Here is a 21614-nt window from a genome sequence, read left to right as displayed (position 1 = left end):
CAGGAAGATAGGCCTTGAATCCACCGATATGCTTACCCCTACAAACTCCCCTTTCTACAGCATTGTCCCAGGCAACGTGGTTGTACCCCTTGGTCAGGTGGTCTTTCCAATTACCTTTGGGACCAAACAACACTACCAGATGGAGTACATCAGATTCGAGGTGGTTGATTTCGAAACATCGTATCACGCCATCCTTGGAAGACCAGCCTTGGCGAAATTCATGGACATGCTGCATTACGTGTACTTAGTACTCAAGATGCCAGGACCCAAGAGAGTACTTTCCCTGCGCGGAGACTTGAAAAGATCATACGATTGTGACACGGGAGCTGTAGAACTCGCAGTGACTACTCAAGTGCCAAATTCAATGATGCAAGTCTTCGCAGCATCCAAGAAGTTGTCCAACGAAGAACTGGAGATACCAGAGAAGAAGTCGGGGGGTAGCCAAGGTCAACCCGCGAAAGAAGTTGACGTCAAACCCATTAACTCTGAGACTAGTGATAGCTCCAGGATAGCCCTAATAGGCACAGGGCTGGATCCTAAATAGGAAAGCGCGCTCATCAGCTTCCTTCAGGCCAACCATGATATCTTTGCGTGGAAACCAGCAGATATGCCGGGGGTGCGTAGGGAGTTAATCGAGCACTCACTCAACGTCAATCCAAAAGCTACACCGAAGAGGCAGCGCCTACGCAGATTTGCCCAAGACAGAAGGGAAGCTATCAAAGCAGAGCTCCTACACGGATTTGCCCAAGACAGAAGGGAAGCTATCAAAGCAGAGCTTGCCAAACTACTTGCAACAAGCTTCATCAAAGAAGTCTTCCATCTAGAGTGGCTCGCCAATCCCGTCTTGGTCAAGAAGAAGAACAGCAAAGAGTGGCGGATGTGCGTCGACTACACCGACCTCAACAAGCATGGTCCAAAGAATCCCTTCGGGCTCCCGAGGATTGATCAAGTCATCGACTCCATAGATGGTTGCATCCTACTCTATTTCCTCGATTGCTACTCAGGGTACTACCAGATAGCTCTAAAAGAAGAAGACCAAATCAAGACCACGTTCATCACCGCATATGGAGCTTTCTGCTTCACGACAATGTCGTTCTAGCTGAAGAACACTAGCGTGACGTATCAATGGGCCATCCAGGAGTGCTTCAAGAAGTAGCAACACCGCAATGTGGAGGCATATGTGGACGACATGGTCATAAGACCAGGAACTCTGACAACCTGATTGCGGATCTAAAAGAAACTTTCAGAAGTCTACGCAGCACTTGTCCAGTCCATAAGCTACCTCGAAGGCCTTCGCCGCTACCAAGACTAGAACATCAAAGAACGATCGTTCAACATAGGTGACATGCTCCTTCGTTGTATCCAGGACACTAAGAGGCTGCACAAGCTCAACTCACCATGGGAGGGGCATTTCATCGACTCCAAGGTCACTGGACCTGGATCATATTGACTACAACAACCCTCTGGTGAAGACGTCGACAACTCGTGGAACATCAAGCAACTCTGTCGATTTTATCCTTAATTTACATTTACTTATTCATGTAATCGGCCATCGGTCCTAGTTGTAGTTTTACAATTCAATAAAGCAGTCATATATTCATCGTAAGTTGACTACTTATTTCTGCCTTATCCCGGCTTGTAGGAGCATGTTTGCAGTACTCCTAATGAGCTAGTCAGCTTCCTGGGCAAAATTGCCTAATCGTGGCTAGTAATATCAAGTCTGCAAAACTCCAACAACCTATTCTGCTCCCTAGGCAAAATCGCCCAAATACGGCTTGTAATAACAAGTCTACAAAATTCTGATGAGTTATTTTGCTCCTTGGGCAAAATTGTCCAAACATGGCTTGTAATGACAAGTCCACAATATCACCATGAGCTATTCAGCTCTCTGGGCCTCATCGCCACACCTCGACTTGTAAAAACAAGTGTACAAATCTTCAGGGGTTATTTAACTACCTAATTGACTACTATCTCGACAATTCTGTCTAGCCACAGCTTGAAAGAAGAAGTCTATAGTACCAGGTTTTCTAGGGCATATGTCGACCTAACCCATAGAGGTTCTAAAAAGACAGACTCTATTTAAGAATTCTCGAAGAGACTACTCATCCAGAGATCTACTACCTAGCCCGAATACTTGCACTCTAAAGATGGAAAGCTTGACTACAATTAGTCTGTATTGGCTTTTGATAAGGCTAACATTAGTAGCCTTGCGTGCAAACAACTACATCGATTACACGAGTACAACTCAAAATCACTAGTAGGATGCACACAAACAAGTCACAAAGCAATAAATATTGCACAAAGACTTTGTTATATTACATCACAGACATTACTAATTGTTTATTACAATACTAATGTTTGTCTACACGTAGATTACTCAAGGTCTAGTCATTTGGCTACCTCTTCACCAATCTCCTGCATGTACTGCTTGAAGGCTTCATCCGAGCAGTCGTTCGCCACGCCTTTAGCAATGGAAGTCAAATTGGCTCCAAGGGTAGAACAACTTCATGAAGCTCAGCACTTGTTGGGAGATCGATTTTGCCATCTTTTAGATATAGCCGGTCACCTTGTCTGGCACGTCCTTGAGTATTTCTGACAAAGGATGCGGCACCACACCTTCAACTGGAGGCTCTATCATATCCACAATGGGCTGGGCATTCGAGTCTATCAGTTCGTAATCTAAATACTAGCTGCTCACTATTTCTCACATCTGAATTCTTGTTCCTCCAACCAAGATGGTGTGATCTTTTGAAGGCTGTGGCTTGACGCGGAAAAACTTCCAAAACAACGGAAAGTGCAGTCTAATTCCAAGAAAAGCTTCACAGAAGTGGACAAAAATAGCAGTATGGAAAATTCCATAAGGATTCAGATGAACTAATTCCAACTTGTAGTAATCAAGGAGGCCCCGGAAGAAGTCGCAGGTCGGCAACCCATGACCTCGCTTGATGAAGTGCAGAAAGGTTACCGTCTTATTGGGATATGATTCCAATGGGCAGGTATTTCCGAGGGTGGATCTCCATTGAATGTAGCACTGGTCTTGCAAAAACTTTGTGATAACAAGAGCCTTGATGTCACCCTCAGTAGCCTTCGATTCCTTCCAAGTGCACACAGCATTGGCTGGCGCAGTCTGATTGGTCTTCCTGTAATTGGGGACCGGCAACTGCAACTCCTTCTTTTTACTTGATTTCCTTTTATTCTCGCCATTGGTAGTCTTGGTTCTGGCGGTCTTCCTTCCCACCCTTGATGTCATGAGCGTCTTTAGTTGCATACGCTCAGGGGCTAGGAGGAATGGAGGGTGGCGATGCAAGTGCTCAGAGATTGGGCAGTGGCGGTGGCGCTAGGGCTACAGTACAGAAGTTGGAAAGGCAAATGGAAAGGGTAAAATAGAAGGGATAAACTTCCTCCGTTATTTATACCAGTTGTCGATGTTTTAGACCGGCAACCCGCCTAGGGGGTACCCTAGGTGGTCTTTTGTGCGGTGGTTGTTGTTGAGAATCAAGGAGTCGATGGTGACGGAAGGAACACGATTTAGATAGGTTTGGGCTGCTAGATCACGTAATACCCTACGTCCTGTATGTTGGTTGTATTGAACTTCTTTGTTGTTGTTTAGAGGGGGGTCCCTGCCCACCCTTATATACTCGGGGGAGCAGGGTTACAGGGTGGAGTCCTAGTCGAACATGGTTATAGAGTTCTACTCCAAATCGGTAGAGTAGTTTCCTTGTGCATTCCAACTAGTCTTTAGGAGTTCATGCAGGCTACGTTACCCTATGGCATAGCCTCCCATGTCCTGATCACATCCGAGTACGTCCCTGAGGATGTATGCCTGACAAGCCCCCGAGTACTTTGTAGTCGAGAGGAACAGCTCTGGGTACTTGAGGATGCCGCCTGAGTTCCCCTTGACGCGGCCAATCCTTCGAGTACTAGTGCTGTCGCATGACTGGAAGGTACTGCCAGCATCCCCCGATGTTTGCTTTGAGTAACCTTCACCTTGAAACTTTTTTATATGGTAGTGCGATGACAATCGCACTCCATATGGAGTACCCCCGAGCCTTAGGTTGAATCAAAGAATCAGGCTTAGGGTCAAATTTATGATTTCGCTCTGACTTGTGTAGTCTTTATAAAAAAGAAAACTTTATCCAACGGGTATGGTATCCGCAGCCCCCGAGCACTTGGGCGATTACTTGTAGTCAGTGAAGGGATCAAACCTTTGGCCAGAATATCCGTTGGAAATTATGGTGGTAAATCTAATTTATTTCTAACCGTTGCTTAATTGATGCTTGGAATCCGGAGATGCCGCTGATATAATAGGGGGGCCCTGTGGTGATTAGCGGTATGTCGTTTTTAGCAGATCTGTATTTTTTGCCCCTTTCCTGTGCATCCAGTGCCACTGATCTTCCCTGTGCCGCTGCTACCATTGTTGCATTTTGCTTAGCTTCTGAGAGAGATCTACTGCAATTCCTTCCCTCCTCCATCTTTCTCGAGATCGACTGATGCGCGTCAAGAAGATGAGGAACAAACTGGAGAAGACCCAGGGGGAAGCCACGGCCACCGGTAAGTTGAGATCTAGAGCCAAGAAGCGTAAAGAGCTCGTGCTGCCGATGCCAAAGTGTGGTCCAACAAACCAGACTGCACCGCCGCCCCCTCGGATCACCTGGCAGCACTCCATGATGAAGGAGCTGGCAGTCCAGGTTTTGGTCAATGCAAAGCTTCTTCAACCAAAGTTTGAACTTGAGTGGACTCCTGCATTTGGGAATGCGTGGCAGTTTGAAGAGCACCCAAAGGAGACAATCATGCTTGCTCATTTCGTTGAGAGGGTACTAACAGTGCCAACTTTCGACTACTTCAGAGGTATCCTTGAGTACTACAACCTTTAGTTAGTTCACTTGAATCCGAATGGTGTGCTTCATATGGCTATCTTTGTACACTGGATGTCCCTCCTAGTCTTGATCTTTTTAGAAAGTTGTTTTGCTATAAGTCGCAGCCCAGTGCAACTAGGAAAGAGGTGTTTGGAGGGGCTAGGTGTCAGCTGAGGAACTCGAGTGCTTATCTCGAGTATGTGCTGCCTGACTCTCATGGCGACTGGAAAAAAGATGGTTTTATGTTGGAAATCATGATCCTGTCTTACCAGTGGTCACCGGCCATGCTCCAAAGCATGTCGATAATTGGGTGAGCGAGCCCAAGGACACCCTAGAAATTGCTTACCTGCTGACTCAAATTGCCTAGTTGAGGTTGTTGGGTTTAACTAGGATCAATGTGGCCGCAAGTTTTCTCAAGCGGAGGGTTTAGCCTTTGTAGCAACGAGCTCGCTCAGGCTCAGAGTACTCGGGTTTTGATGACCCGTCGCAAATGTCCCCTGATGACATATGTGATGATGATGTTGAGGCGTTGTTGGGGAAGTTATTCAAAAACTATCAAAGGGTACCAGTACTTCCGGGAGTTCTTCGTCAGTTTGATGGTTGGTATGGACCAACAGAGGTATGTTGCTTTGCTTTAATTTGGGTAGTCGAGGGCATAGTAACACTTTTTCGAGTAACAATTGTTGACTTGCAATCCCGGGTGCTTTTTAGCTTCTTGCCATCATCTGAGGGTAGAGAGATTGCTGTGGTGAACACTGATGATGATCCTTCTTCTCCTACCATGAAATGGCGAGTAGTTCAAAAAAAAGCTGTTGTTCAGCCTATTTCATCTTCATCGAGTTTGACTCCCAAGGGGTCACAGAGTACCAAGGTATGTAGTCGTGTGTTGTATTCAAGTACTTTTTTGAAAAGTTATTTCTTTGCAGAATGCTGATGATATTAGTCGGTTGGGAAGGCTGACGACTTGACCATTGGTGGTGATGAGGCTATTTCTGGTGAAATAGTCGTGATTGCCAAAGATGCAGTTGTCACTGTCGCGGCTGTTGAAGAGCTGCCTGTGGGGGTGCCACTTTTGAACTCTAAAAGAACAGCCTCCGAGCAGGTAGCATCGGCGCTGATAGCCCCCAAGCAGGTTACCGAGTCATCCGTTGATAAGGTTACATCTTCTAAGCTGGCAGATGCCGTGAGTGTTGGAGGTATGCCCTAGAGGCAATCATAGAGATGATGATATTCCATTTGTATCCATGATTTATATTGTATTCCTTGAATATCCATTAAAGGCTACTTGAATTCATTTGCAATTATGTGAATTGTATGTGAAACTCTTTACTTGTATGGTTATTCTAAAGTTATCCCTAGTCGGAGTTCATGTGAGGACACACATGAATATTAGACTAGCACATGTATTAGTTGATGACTATGTTTCACGAGTCATGGACATGGAGATGTTAAACTAATAATGTGGGCACATATGGAGACATGTGCTAGGACTGACCCAACACGAGAAGTAGTTCTATCTTTACACAACATGTACACTTTGTCCTTAGACCTGAATTGTCGCATGTACTCAAGATGTGGATCGACTTACTTAGGGGCTATCAAATGGTACACCGTGACAGGGTAGTTAAAAAGGTAGCTTTCGGGTTTGTCAAGAAGCATGCTGTGAGACATGGTCAATCAAGATGGGATTTGCCCCTGTCTAATTGAGGGTGATATCTCTAGGCCCCTCGAGTGATCGGATTCAAAAATATATGGCCATGCTACGTACGGTTAAGAGTTAACCTACAATGGGATTCTGAATCGCAGGATCGAGAAAGAGCGGTCGGCTTGAAGCTAGACCAAATATCGTGAGGCAAAGGGGATAGCATGTACATAATGTTGTGATGGTTCGTCTGATATGATCTTCGTGTGCGTATAGGAGTTGGCACGTCTTGCTAGAGGCCACTACCGGCTATTGGGCCGAGTAGAAGTACTCGGGCCATGTCTATACATATCCAAACCCATAGGGTCACACACTTAAGGGGCTGGAAGCCCAATTCAGATGTGATCCGAGTTGGATTAGGTTTAGAAGTACTAATGGGCCTCGGACCCAGAGGCCCGTCAGGAACCTCTATAAATAGAGGGGTGGGGCGCCCTAGGGTTCACACCTTTTTGACGAAACACATCTGCCGTGCCTCCCATGCCCTCGCCTGTTGCAACTCGCGGACCTAGCAGTTCGGCTTGCGACGCTTCCTCCCTGCACGTGTGGATACCTTGGAGGTGTTGCGCCTGCAGCACTTGGACGAGCCGCCGACGAGCCACGACGAGCCGCCGACGAGCCACGGCACGAGGACGATCTTGCTACTCTACGTCGACTTGATCATCTACGTGTTCAACTACACTGATCGACTTCGCTGCCCCGACGTGATTTTACATGTTCCACACCAGTGCGTCGAGTGGTAATTCCGTGACCCATGTACAGTACTTTTCCTGGTTTACGCGGTAGAAAAATTTTAATTTGCGCTAGCGTAGCTTACCTCGTATCCCAATAGTGGTATCAGAGCCGTAGCTGTTTTGTTTTGGATTCCGGATGTGTGCATACGGAGATATGTGAGTTTTCAGTTTGATCTATGTCCTATTTTTTGTGTTCTTGCTGCAATGGTTGTGTAACGACATACTCCTACCGGTTAGATTTCTGCCATCGGAGTTAAGTGATACACGTAATGCCAGTTGCAGCGAGCGAAGATCAATGTCGTTGGTCAAATCAAAATCTAGGTTCATACGCCAGGTGCATGAGATGCGCAATAGTAAATTGGATCTACTGCCGGGTCGGAATTTTGCCGTGTGCGTGTGCTTCTGTAAAATAGCCGTAACTTTTCGGTACGATTTCGGATCGGGGTGAATTTTATATGAAAATTGATCTGTAGAAAAAGTTACACATGAAATTCAATGGCAACGCCATTTTCGATGAAATTAGATTTCCCAAATATGTTGGAATATTTACCAAATATGAGTTACCGTGTGCGTGTGCTTGGAAGATGGAGTTTCGGGCCTCTGAAGTTTGGAATGTTAGAACGCTTGACTCTGTTTTGTAGGATATATGTATCTTGTGATCGGTATGGCCCTTTGTGTATGTGATGCATGTGTGTAACTCATTCGTGACCTGCGTGTCGCGCGTACGACAACACAGCTGGAGCCATATATGTTGTCACTTTAATGTATTTAATGGTCTGCTTACCAATCTATGATGATCCAAGCAACTATGTAATCTTCATTACTAGCTATTAGGCGTCATAGCATGTTCTAGTTCTTGGAGGACTCATCACCAGGAGGATGGTGCACATGGAACATGGAGATGGAGATCACCATGGTGAACAGGTTCTGTGGAGATGGAGATCACCATAAGAAACCGGGTCATACTGTGTCACAACTGTGTGTATGTTATTCTTTAGGTTTTACTTCCTGCATGATGTGATGTAAGAAGTAGAACGATCCCTCATAAAGTTTAAGTTAGCATGCCCTCCCAACTAAAACTTGCACCATCCCATATCTTGTACAATTGGTGGTGGGTCTATGAAATTAGGGTGCCACTAGTTTTCCTTGACTAGATGGGTTTCTGTCGGTCACTTACACGCATAAGGGTTGGTTTGCTTAACAAGGTTACCTTAACGGTTAAGGACCTTCGGGCATAAAGGTTGGGCGCCGAGACATGGAGATGTCACCCAACAACAAGAGTCATATGTGATATGATTAGCAAGATGTTGCTTACCGATCTAACTTGTTTGCTAGCAGTGATGCTAAAGCTCACTAGTAGACTTGTTAGTTGTGGATTCTGAATCACTAAGTATCAATAGAGGGATATTGATTTTAGTGGGAGTAGATTCTGTTAAATAGTTTAATGTGATTTGCTCTATCATGGATATGTTTGTCTTAGTGTATTTTGCATTACTTTTGTTGTAGATTAAATGGCACCTAGCAGCACCACACCGTTTGCTTTGCGATCGGTCCTTAAGAAGGACAAGTTGAACGGAACAAACTACTCGGATTGGATCCGTAACCTGAGAATTGTTCTCAGGGCTGAGAAAAAGGAAGATGTTCTAGACAATCCATTACTAGAAGAACCTGCTGATGATGCACCTGCTGCTGTTAAGAATGCTTACAAGAAAGCATGTGATGCTAACATCGAAGTAAGCTTAGCTGACATTAAGAAAAGCGCTAGTAGTAGCCATGTGATGGCTATACAGAACAAGCCTAGATTTAAGAAGAAGGGCAAGGCTGGAACGTCCAAGCCAAACCCAGCGCCCAAGGTTAAAGCTCGACCTGGACCTGCTCCAGACAAAGAGTTCTTTTATTGTCATGAACTTGGTCACTGGAAGAGAAATTGCAAGCAGTACCTAGCTTCGTTGAAATATGGCGGAAGTAAGATTACTTCCACCTCAGGTACGCTTGTTATTAATGTTATAGACAACATATTTCTTGCTGATACAATTATTAATTCTTGGGTATTTGATACCGGATCGGTTGCTCATATTTGTAATTCGATGCAGGGAATGATAAGAAGTAGAAGCGTGGAAAAAGGAGAAGTTGATTTCCGCGTGGGCAATAATGCAAGAGTTGCTGTGTTGACCGTCGGGACGATGCAACTCCACCTCCCGACAGGATTTATTATGGAGTTGAATAATTGTTATTTCGTTCCTAGTTTAAGTCGAAACATTTTGTCTCCTTCATGCTTGATGAAGGATGGTTATTCATTTGCGAGTGAAAACAATGGTTGTGTGATCTCTAAGAATGATATTTATGGCTTTTGCACCCATTGTGAATGGATTGTTTGTTTTAAATCTTGATGGTTCACCTGTCTGTAATGTAAGTGCTAAAAGGTCTCGGCCTAATGATTTGAGTCCCACCAACTTGTGGCATTGTCGTTTGGGTCATATAAGTGAAAAGCGCATGAAGAAGCTCCATTCTGATGGACTTCTAACTTTATTTGATTTGTAATCATACGAGACATGTGAGGCTTGATGACCAAGACGCCTCTCACAGGTTTTCCTGAGAGAGCAATAGACTTGTTGGAACTCATACATAGCGATGTATGCGGACCAATGAGCACGACGGCTAGAGGAGGATTCCAATACTTCATAACTTTCACTGATGATTTTAGTAGATATGGCTATGTCTACTTGATGAGGCACAAGTCTGAAACCTTTGAAAAGTTCAAGGAATTTCATAATAAAGTTGAAAATCAGCGTGGCAAGAAAATTTAGGCTTTACGATCTGATCGTCGAGGTGAGTATTTGAGCCATGAGTTTAGCAATCATCTAAAGAGTTGCGGAATTGTTCCACAACTTACACCGCCTGGAACACCTCAGAGAAATAGTGTATCCGAGTGACGTAATCGAACTTTGTTAGACATAGTTCGATCAATGATGAGCCAGTCGGACCTACCGTTATCATTTTGGGGATATGCTCTGGAAACAGCAACTTTCACACTTAATAGGGTACCATCTAAGTCCGTAGTTAAGATACCATATGAGATGTTTACCGGAAAAGTTCCCAGTTTGTCTTTTCTAAAGATTTGGGGATGTGAAGTGTTTGTCAAGTGACTTCAGTCGGACAAGATCACACCCAAGTCGGATAAGTGCATTTTCATGGGATATCCAAAGGAAACTTCAGGATATTATTTCTACAACCGATCAGAGGGCAAAGTGTTTGTCGCTTGAAACGGGGTTTTCCTAGAGAAAGAGTTTCTCAAAGGAGAAAACAGTGGAAAGACAGTGCATCTTGAAGAAGTTCAAGATGAGCCGATCAGGCAAAAATCAATGAGTGATGCTAACGTAGCAAAACAAGTTGAGATACCCATGGCAATTGAAGCACTGCCACAACCACAAAAGTCGGCAAGGCTCTGCGAAATGCGGGAAATATTATTGTTGGACAATGATGAGCCTGCGACATATGCAGGAGCAATGATGGACCCAGAATCCGAAAAATGGCAGAGTGCCATGCAATCCGAAATAGAGTCCATGGGAGACAATCAAGTTTGGAACTTGGTTGACCCGCGTGATGGTGTTAAAGCTATAGAGTGCAAGTGGATCTATAAGAAGAAAAAGGACATGGATGGAAATGTTCACATCTATAAAGCACGGCTTGTCGCAAAAGGTTTTCGACAAGTTCAAGGAGTTGACTACGACGAGACCTTCTCACCCGTAGTGATGCTTAAGTCCATTCGGATTATTCTAGCTATAGCTGCATATTTCGATTATGAGATATGGCAGATGGATGTCAAGACAGCTTTCCTGAACAGAAAGCTATCTGAAGACGTGTATATGATACAGCCCGAGGGTTGTGTCGATCCGAAAAATGCTGGAAAGGTATGCAAGCTTCAGAGATCCATTTATGGATTGAAGCAAGCATCTAGGAGTTGGAACATTCATTTTGATGAAGTGGTCAAAGGGTTTGACTTCACCAAGAATGAAGAAGAGTCTTGTGTTTATAAGAAGGTTAGTGGGAGCTCTGTAGTATTTCTAATCTTATATGTGGATGACATATTGCTGATTGGAAATAACATTCCTATGCTTGAGTCCGTAAACACTTCACTGAAAAATAGTTTTTTGATGAAGGAGTTAGGGGAAGCGGCATATATTCTGGGCATTAAGATCTATAGAGATAGATCAAGAAGGCTTATAGGATTAAGCGAAGATACTTACACTGACAAAGTGTTGAAGCGGTTCAGTATGGAAGAGGCGAAGAAAGGGTTTTTGCCTATGTCACATGGCATACATCTCAGCAAGACTCAGTGTCCTTCGACTGCTGATGAGCGGGATTGCATGAGTAGAGTGCCATATGCCTAGGCTATTTGATCTATTATGTATGCAATGATAAGTACTCGCTCAGATGTTTCATATGCGCTAAGTATGACAAGCAGACACCAGTCTTATCCGGGTGAGAGTCACTGGACACCGGTGAAAAACATTCTTAAGTACTTGAGAAGGACTAAAGATATGTTCCTCATCTATGGAGGTGAGGAGGAGCTCGTTGTAATAGGTTACACCGATGCTAGTTTCCAAACCAACAGAGATGATTCAAAGTCACAATCAGGATTTGTATTCACGCTAAATGGTGGTGCTGTTAGTTGGAAGAGTTCCAAGCAGGAGATGGTGGCCGATTCTATGACAGAAGCCGAGTACATCGCAGCTTCGGAAGCCGCGAAGGAGGGTATTTGGATACAGAATTTCCTCATTGAGCTTGGTGTGTTCCAAAATGTGTCCAGCCCATTGAATCTCTACTGTGATAACAATGGGGCAATTGCGCAAGCAAAGGAGCCAAGGAACCACCAGAAGAACAAACACATAATGAGTTTTATTAATTTTTGAATAGAATTACAATTTTTATCATTTAAATGATTTTCTACGTGCTTATTGAAAGTAATTCCAAGTTGAACTATGCGTATCTCCGGTAAGATCTGAAAAATTGCAAAAAAAAATTATATTTAGGCTCATATGTTTCATTATAGCCTATGTCTTGGAGATAGATGAAAAATTCAATTGTTTTCTAGGGACGATTCAAACTTCAATCTCTAAATTACCACATAATAATTATAATAATATCTAAATTTGGTTAGAAAGTTCTACAAATTTACATGACAACATATTTTTGGTCTATAAGCTTGTCATAAAATTTTTACAAGATTTTACAAAAATTGGAGTGTACGTTGTTGGCAAAATAGATAGACCTCTCACATTGTTTCACACAACTCAAATAAAACTTTGAGATTTAAATACCTCGTAATATGTTTGAACTCGTATGCACCTCAAATTTAAACACAACCTTACCTTTACCCTGTTGTTGACATTTATGGATTTACATTGCCACTTGTTGTGGAAAAAAGTTATTTTTCTATTTTTTAACTAACTAATTAATACACCCTTATGAAGTAACTTGCAAAATAATTATTTTATATACCCCTAATTACATTTTTACATGTAATATACAACATATAAGTTGTCATGTAGGAGTTTCAAGATTCTTTAAATAGATTTAGTATTTTCTATCATTTAAATAAATTTTTATGTGCTTATCGAATGTAATTCCAAGTTGAACTATATGTACCTCCAATAAGATTCAAAAAATGCACAAAAATTATATTTAGGCTTGTATGTTCAATTCTAACCCATGCCTTGGAGATATATAAAATAATTCAATTATCTTTTAGGGACAATTCAAACTTCTATCTCCAAATTACCACATAATAATTACAATAATATCTAAAGTTCGTCAACAAATTTTATAAATTGACATGACAACATATTTTGGGTCTATAAGCTTGTCATAAAATTTTTATGAGATTTTATTAAAGCTGTACTATATATTGTTTATAAAATGGATACATCTCTCACATAGTTTCTACTAACTCAAGTCAAACTTTGAGATTTAGGTAGCACTTTACATGTTCGAACTCGTATGCACCTTAAAATTGGCTAGAACCTTATGTCTACCACGACATTAGAAACACTTTACATGTTCGAGCTCGTATGCACCTCAAAATTGGATAGAACCTTATGTTTACCACGACATTAGAAAATATGAAGTTATGTTAGCAATTGTTACGTAAAAAACATGTTTTATCTATTCTCTATTTAGTTCAAAGAAAACATGTCAAAGAAAAAAATCAAGAAATAGCAATTAACATACAAACAAACGCCATTAAAGAAAATATGGTGATTTTAGAAAAATTTGAAAAAAAAATCTCATCAAAGTATGATGGAGAAATACCAGCTACAAATTTTGATTCTAAATTAAAAAAAGAAAGATCAATTATTCATATGTTCTTCAACCTAAATCAGCTTATTAGTTTCATGTTATATAAAAAGTGGCCGTGCGAAGACAAAACACAAATGAGGCAGTAGTGGTAAGGCATGCCAGATTTCACCGCAAGGTGTTGTGTTTGATTCCCGGTTCCAGCGGTTGCTCTTATTTTTTGATGAGCCCAGTGGTAAGGCAAGCTTTACTTCACCGCAAGGTCTCAGATTCGATCCCCTTTTGCTGCTCTTCTGTTTTGCCATTTTAGCTCGCGCAGCAGAGCATAGCACAGTAGCAGGCCCAAGCACAGCAGCAGCACACAGCGTGCAGGCCTACCAGCCCAAGCCGAGCAGCAGCACAACAGGCCCAGCACAGCAGCAGCAGCGGGTGTCCTAAAAAAAAAACAAGAAGCAGCAGCGGCCAGCTTGTGTCAAAAAATCATTTCCCCTTTTTTTCCCAAAAATTCTATTTGCCCCTTATGTCATGACAATTCTAAATTTGTTAATCACGATGAATTTATTATAACGTCACATGTTTTAGACCGCTTCGTGATAAATTTATTATAACGTCACAGGTTTTGGACCATTTTGTGATGAAATTGATATAACACTGGAACTCCTTTTTTTTCCGGATCGATGGGAGCTCATTTTTCTTATTTTTTTCTTTTTCCGTACGTAGCACAACACCCACGTTTTATAAGGAAAAAAGTAACGTATCTTATTTTCTTTAAAGTAAGTGACACATTTATTTTATCAAAATTGTAGCTTCAAATCTGTGACGATTTTCATTTTCAATCTATGACGGTTACCGATGTTCGTCAAAGAAACCGGGCCCGAATTTGAGCCTGAATGGACCATTTGTAGATATGTGACGCAAATTCACATATCGTCACAGAAATTGGGTCCAAATTGGAGCCCGAATGGATCATTTGCAAATCTCTGACGTTTTCTAAAATCGTCACAGAAAATTCATCACAGATTAATAGATTTCTTGTAGTGATAGTTGCCAATAATATTATACCTCGAATTAGATTAATTAATAATCAAAACTGATTTTGGCTTATTTAATCAGGAGCAAATTAGATTAACCTCTACCTTCATGAATTATATTTGCCCTCATACAGATACATTCATGACTTTTGGTAGTAGCACATTCTTTTACTCTATATACAAATAACCCTCTTTTATTTCCTATAACAAACAATTGCAACAAACATGAATCTAAGGGATACAAACAGAGAAGCCTACCATCCTGACTCATCAATGCGTGCCATATTTTTTATGGTCTAGTGCAGTTAGTATTGTACAAAGGGTGCAAAAAGGGTGCAAAATTCTAGGTATCCTATATATTCACCGTGACCCTATTTTTTCCTGAATGTAGGAGGATTCCTATGACTGTGTGCTGTATTTCAAAAAAATGAAAGTGTCAATGTCATTCTCTGCTAACAGCGATGATGAAGGCAGTGACAATGTCCTTTCTGCCAAACAGGTGATAGTCCTTCCCTTACCTAATCATCCTTCATTTACATATGGTAACATCGTTTTCTGACTTGGAATCTCTGGAAAAATTGATGCCGTTGTAAAATGTCAGATCAAATCCAAGGCGGAGGAGCTTCACGTTACTATCAAGCGAATGACGATGGCTAGCAAGTTTTATTATCTAGGATGAAGTATAGTTGAGGTTGCATGACTTTACATGCCTCTCCGCTTTACTCTAGTTCCACGAAGATAGACTTCGTATATGTTAGTTTTCCAATCTATATGTAACGCATTCACTACGTTGGATGCCTCTGCCTCATCTCAGTCACATGGGCAACAACTTCATACTTATATGCGCTAACCAAGTACTTCGTGGAAGGTTACACCTCTCGTCTGCTAATGGTTCAATCTGTTGCGTATGTTTATCTGGTCAAATCTGTTGCCTGCTTATACGTGTTGTGCAACGCAGCTCCACTCGAGTGAACGTACTACTATAAATTCAAATTGTTCAAGTGCTAAAACTACACCTAAAACTCCAAGTTCATGCAAGAATAACACTAAATCAACATTTTTTATAAAAATGAACTGAAAAGAAAAATATCACTCATATAGAAGTTACGTAAATGATGATTTTGCAAGAAGACGAACCCACCTCATTCAATGGACTCATGCTTATACAATTCCACAAACAGCTTAAACTCCTTTATGTTTTCCTTAAGGTCAAGGACCTACAATACATAAACATCTTAATAAACAGCATTGCCTTAATAAACCAGCACCTTCTGAAATTGGTACAGAAAAATATTAGTATTAAAAGGCTCTCAAGTTAGAAATCAGATGAACAAAAGAAAACACTTACCAAAAATTGAAGTTGGCTTACATCAGATCAAGCATGGGCAGATCTGCATGACGTTTCTTCAATTTCTTGCTCCTACAAAAATACACAGAATTGACATATTGGCAAACCAATGCCACAACACTTGCACACTGATTGTGCAAACTAACAAATGAAATTTACATTTCTGGTTAGGATGCTGGATAGTGAAAAAACTTCTGCTCGCAAAGCATGCACTGTAAGGAAGCATCCCTGTGTTTGGACAGTTTACTTTGCACGACACCGATTTCCCTTGGTAGTGATGACACCAGAGCTCCAAATTCTACGATAACTTGGTTCCGACCTAACAGTTGCAAAAAATTTACTACTTCTTACTTTAAACAATGACCAGATGGGAAAGTATTCCAGGCATGTCATGGTGTAATTACGGCACCAGGTTCTCTTGGAGCCTCTAAAAGTTTCAGTACCAGCATATTCTTTTCATTACACAATTTCTCAACATCCTTTCAGAGGTCAGCAGATCCTTGTCTATAACTTTACCTTTGCACTCCCTGTAAGTATTCACTTGTAAGTATTCACTTATAGTCTCGACTTTTTCAAACATGTAAGAAAAGATTGTGATCTCAATATGTGAATTGGCTACAAGTAAAAATTCCGAAAATCAGTCAAAATAAATGCATAATACATCTTTTTTCTTAACGAAGAAAATAACCACCAGTTGAAAAGATAGCCGAGAGAGTACAAGCACATACATAAAATCAACATCATAATGAACCACACCATCCATAACACTTCAGTGGTCACTAAGAAAGCGATCGTCTGAGCGAAGCAAACACTTCAAGGTACACACTATTTTTTGTGTATTCTCCACATCCGTTGTCACCATCTTCTATTAAAATCTTGAGACCTTTTTTAGAAGTGACTCTTGACACTGCAACGTATAACTGACCATGCGAAAAAACTGGATTTCTTAAATATAGCCCAACAGCTGACAAAGTCTGCCCTTGACTCTTATTAATAGTCATAGCATAGCACACTCGAACAGAAAATTGACGACTTTGCAAAGTAAAAGGCCACTTCTTATTTGCAGCAGTCAAGATTGTACGAGGAACATATACTGTGTCACCAATGTTAGAACCAGTAATAATACGTGCCTCTAGAATCCTGTTAGCAAAATTAGTGACAATGAGTCGTGTACCATTACATAAACCAGCCATCTAATTAAGATTCCTGAGAAGCATCATTGGAACTCCAACTTTAAGAATAAGGCAGTGATTAGGAAAATTATTAACCTTGAATTCAAAAATTCAACCAGATATAATAAATCAACATCACCAAGAGTATCCGAACACTTGGAAACACAATCAAAACTCAAATATTCTTTACTTTCTCCTAGGACCATCGATATCACTGCAGAATTAATCTCATCTGAAACGTCATTAGTAGGAGACACAATGGCTCGCTTGCACAAATAAGATTTGTACTTAAAATTAAAGTTGAAGTTGTCATAAACTGTATCAATAGGCTATTTTTTCATAAGTTGATAAAAGGAGAGAGCAGCTTAATGAGAGAAGTAGCAGTGAGGGTGCTAAGCAGGTGTCAAGTTAATTGGTCTGAGAGCCAAGCTAGCTTTCAAGTAGTAAAAAGCAGGCATTAAAGTAGGTGAGTAAGTCAAGTTCTCTATATGCTTGAAGCTTATTACGCGCCTTTGTTGCCTTCTATCTTCTTCCCTTTGGTAGTTCTGTTTCCAGCTGAGGAATTGGAATAAATAAGTAAGGCTAACTAAAAGAGAGAAGAGGGTCTACAGTCATTCTATCTCGACACTGAAGAATAAGACGTCTATCCTTACTCTTGCATTAAATAGAATAATCACGAAGGTGCCATCTTAGCCTTGCCTTGCCAGGATCTCTCCCACACCTGTCACGTTCATGATCGGCCTCCTCAACTGTGTATCGATCAAAAGGCAGGGCGGCAGAGCCCCCAACCAATGGGAGTTGTTACGTCCAGTATGTCCCCCCTCAATTCCCGACATGCTATGATACCCCAGGGTGGGTAGGAGCCGCTCGTATTCTGTCGTCAGTAGTAGTCACAACTAACATGTCATCAGGAATTTGTACCCAAGCACCATCATCTTTAGGTGCATAAGAAACAGTAGGCAAAGTACCATCACCTACTGAAAGAACCCAGTCACTAAATTTAGAGAGCTCCTCCTTAGCAACGGAATCTAAACCATCTGCAACTAATCTCATATTCATTGTTAGCTCCAAAACAATAATAGACCTCCATAGCGGAGAATTAGTAATCTCAGCATCCACTATCTTTGAGCACACACCACCTTCAACAATAGGCAGAAGCTGCCTTAAATCACCACCGAGAACCACAACCATACCACCGAAAGGCAGTAACCCCATATCTGCATTGTTCTCTGACATGATGTCACGTAACGAGTGATCCAAAGCTTCAAAACACCGTCTATGCATCATTAGTGCTTCATCCCATATTATTAGAGATGTTTTTTACACGAGATCAGCTAGCATGGTACCTCTCTTAATATCACAAATTGTAGTCTCATCAATGTCTATTAGAATCTTAAATATTGAATGTGCAGTTCTACCACCCGATAGTAACAACGAAGCAACACCTGACGATGCAACAGCAAGAACGATCTTTCCAAGAGATCTAACATACGTAATTATATTGTTCCAAAGAAACATTGTGCCAGTATCTCCAAAATGTGACACGAAGTAAAATGCAGGTTCATTACCCATGACACTTCTAACAATGGAATCATAAGCAGCCCGTTCACAATCATTCAGTCTACTGTACAATAGAGGAGCCTGATCTACCAATGTAGCAATATCATATGCCTCTCCATCATCAATAAGACGATTTCCAAAACCTGAACTCGACACTGAAGATGGCAAATTGTACTTCATAATTCAAACCCATTTTTAGAAAATAATTCAGATAGCTCATCAATTACCATACCTATCACCTGTGAATCAGGTACAGAATAAGAAGAACTACCCATACGCTTCTGAAGAACATAGTCTATATCATCAGCCATGGCTCGCCAACATCTATCGAATAAAGAGGCTTCATCAGAGACACCACAATACATCACCATCAACACGAACAAATATCTTGATTGAGATCTCGTAGCCTAGCAATCTGCTTCAGCAAAAGCAGCAAACCATTTGCAATCATCGCCCAACAAACCTCATGCTGAGCAAGCCTCTTTAAACGTGTTATACAAAACTCTATTAACCGCACGTACATCCTCATAGCATTGAGCTCCTTTGACAACTAACATAAGCATTTGAGATAGTAATTCTCACCCTGAGAAGGATGAACATTATACATGCCTCCAATCTTTTAGCTCCCACTGCCCCTGGGGTTCATGAGCAGCAGGATATCTACGATTTGCTACAAAACATTCGGTCAACATGGTCTTTTGGAGAAAAGGAGTAGCAATCAAAGCTGCCAAGTTAGCTTTAGTGGCATATGGCACCATATTCATGATAGGTAAGTAAACTGCCAATCTCTCAACATCTTGAATCTTGTGGTGCAGTTCAAAACAAAAAATATGCCAATATACTTCCTTATCACATATATATATCAACAATGAATATGTTCCATTATTTCGTCTCTAGCATATGGCACACTGGATTTATCTATTGATCGCAACCTTTTGTTCACCAGAAGAGTGCTACTTGATGAGGCCTTCCTTTTCCCAGTCCTCTGAAACGCAACATTTGCTTGGTCAGGTCCCTTAGTCACATTCTTACACAAGTACTTAGCAATGTTTGACTGATTGCAAAATTCAACATTTATATGTGCTTGATATTTCTTCAACAAGAACATGTTGGAAGGAACCACATAACAATTATCCAATTTAACACCATTCTTAATAACGTACCGTCTCGTATCACATCGCTTGTGCATAATGAAACCCCTCCCATCAGCAGTAGTTTCTACTTGGAATTGCTTAGGAAAATGCTTTGAACACGAACCATCTTTCATACAGGGGCAATTTTTATTTCTCGCCACATGGACCATGCATCACAAATTCTTCCATGAGAGCATATCCAAGTGGATCCTCTTTAGGATCTGGTATTTCAGCAGATATATACTTATCAACGACTGAAATAATGTCCCCCGCCGCTATATCTTGAAGCCAAGCCAATATATGAGCATGTGGCAACCCTCTTTTCTGAAACTCAGCACTTTCCAGAGCTGAAAGGAAGTTGCTTCATTAGTATATAAATTGTACAACAACAGTCACACAAGATAAATTCGAGGGAAAAAAAAACAATTTTACGATACCGTTGTAAACTGCAACAGAACCCAATAATCCATAAATCATACGTGCGTACCTGCAACAATAGGTCCAAAAATAGAACCGGACTTAATATTATCCATTAACTCGCTCAGCTTCATATGCATCAGGTCTATCCGATGGCCGCTGCCCACACTCCAGCTCCACGATCTGTTTTATTTCTGGCCATTTTGGATTGCATGTAAATGTCGTAGAAAAATGAGGACCATGCACCCTGCATATAGCAATTGCATCTTGAAATTGCTGAGTTAAATACCGCCGACCACCAATGAAAGAAACCGGAATAACGCGTTGTTTCCCTATAGAAGAACTAGCAATGCAGCCTCTACTCACAGCATTAGTGATACCTTGGAAATGTTCGCATCTAAAGTCATCCTGGCGATCAGCTATCCAAGTCAGCCTACATTCTTCTATGCAGGCAACAATATCAATTGCTAATTGAAAAGACAACCTTCCACAACATAGATACGGATTAGGCTGACCTCTCCTGTAATGATAGTTATAACAAGCATACTCCTGCATGGTAACATTTTCTCGAGCACGAGCCTCTAACAGATCTGTACGCCTATATGGAATCCCAAGACGAAAGCCCTGCTCATCATAGGGAAACAACAATGGATATTGCAGTGTCATATAAGCAGGATGGAGACAAGAAATGTGCTGCAGGCTAGATGGTATACTATCCACTATGATATATCATTTATAATTCTCAAGAGAAAAAATCACTAACAACAAACCCAGCTATTTGACTTGTTGTTGGCACATCAAACTGAGTAGGATAATCTTCATGTGCACCTACAAATCTTATACCTATATGTTCACAACCATGTTCAGCAAGAAGATCACGTGCCTTTCTGAATTGTTGCACCAAAAGGTTACAATTATCTAGCATTAATATTACACCATTAACAATATCAGGATCCAAGCTAGTTGTTGGGATACGAGGTAGGCTACACTAGCGCAAATCAAAATTTTTGTACCGCGTAAACCAGGAAAACTGCCGTATATGGATCATGGGATTACCACTCGACGCACTGGTGCGAAAGATGTAGACTCGCGTCGGGGCAGCGAAGTCGATCAATGTAGTCGAACACGTAGTTGATCACGTCGATGTCGAGTAGCTCCTCAGCAGCTCGTCCACGTGCAGCAAGATCGCCCTCGTACCGCGGCTCGTCATCGGCTCGTCGGCGGCTCGTCGTGGCTCGTCGGTGGCTCGTCCAAGTGCTGCAAGCGCAACACCTCCAAAGTATCCACACGTGCAGGGAGGAAGCATTGCAAGCCGGACTGCTAGGTCCACGAGTTGCATCAAGCGAGGGCGTGGGAGGTGCAGCAGA

At 41.6% G+C, this 21614-nt stretch overlaps 1 protein-coding gene across 1 annotated transcript; it reads right to left on the bottom strand.

Annotated features, from left to right (window-relative positions):
- Positions 1-15982: 15982 nt before the first annotated feature.
- On the bottom strand, positions 15983-19008 carry LOC117834334 (uncharacterized). The gene is made up of 4 exons (XM_034713936.1): positions 18930-19008; positions 18484-18852; positions 18039-18399; positions 15983-16037 (listed from the first exon to the last, which is right to left on the bottom strand). Exons 1-4 carry the CDS (start codon positions 19006-19008, stop codon positions 15983-15985), a joined length of 864 nt encoding a protein of 287 aa, XP_034569827.1.
- Positions 19009-21614: the final 2606 nt, after the last annotated feature.

Source organism: Setaria viridis, chromosome 8 (genome assembly GCF_005286985.2).
Source record: "Setaria viridis chromosome 8, Setaria_viridis_v4.0, whole genome shotgun sequence".
NCBI classification, from domain to species: domain Eukaryota; kingdom Viridiplantae; phylum Streptophyta; class Magnoliopsida; order Poales; family Poaceae; genus Setaria; species Setaria viridis.
The sequence above is the reverse complement of the archived record's forward strand: the minus strand, read 5'-3'. Positions and strand labels throughout refer to the sequence as shown.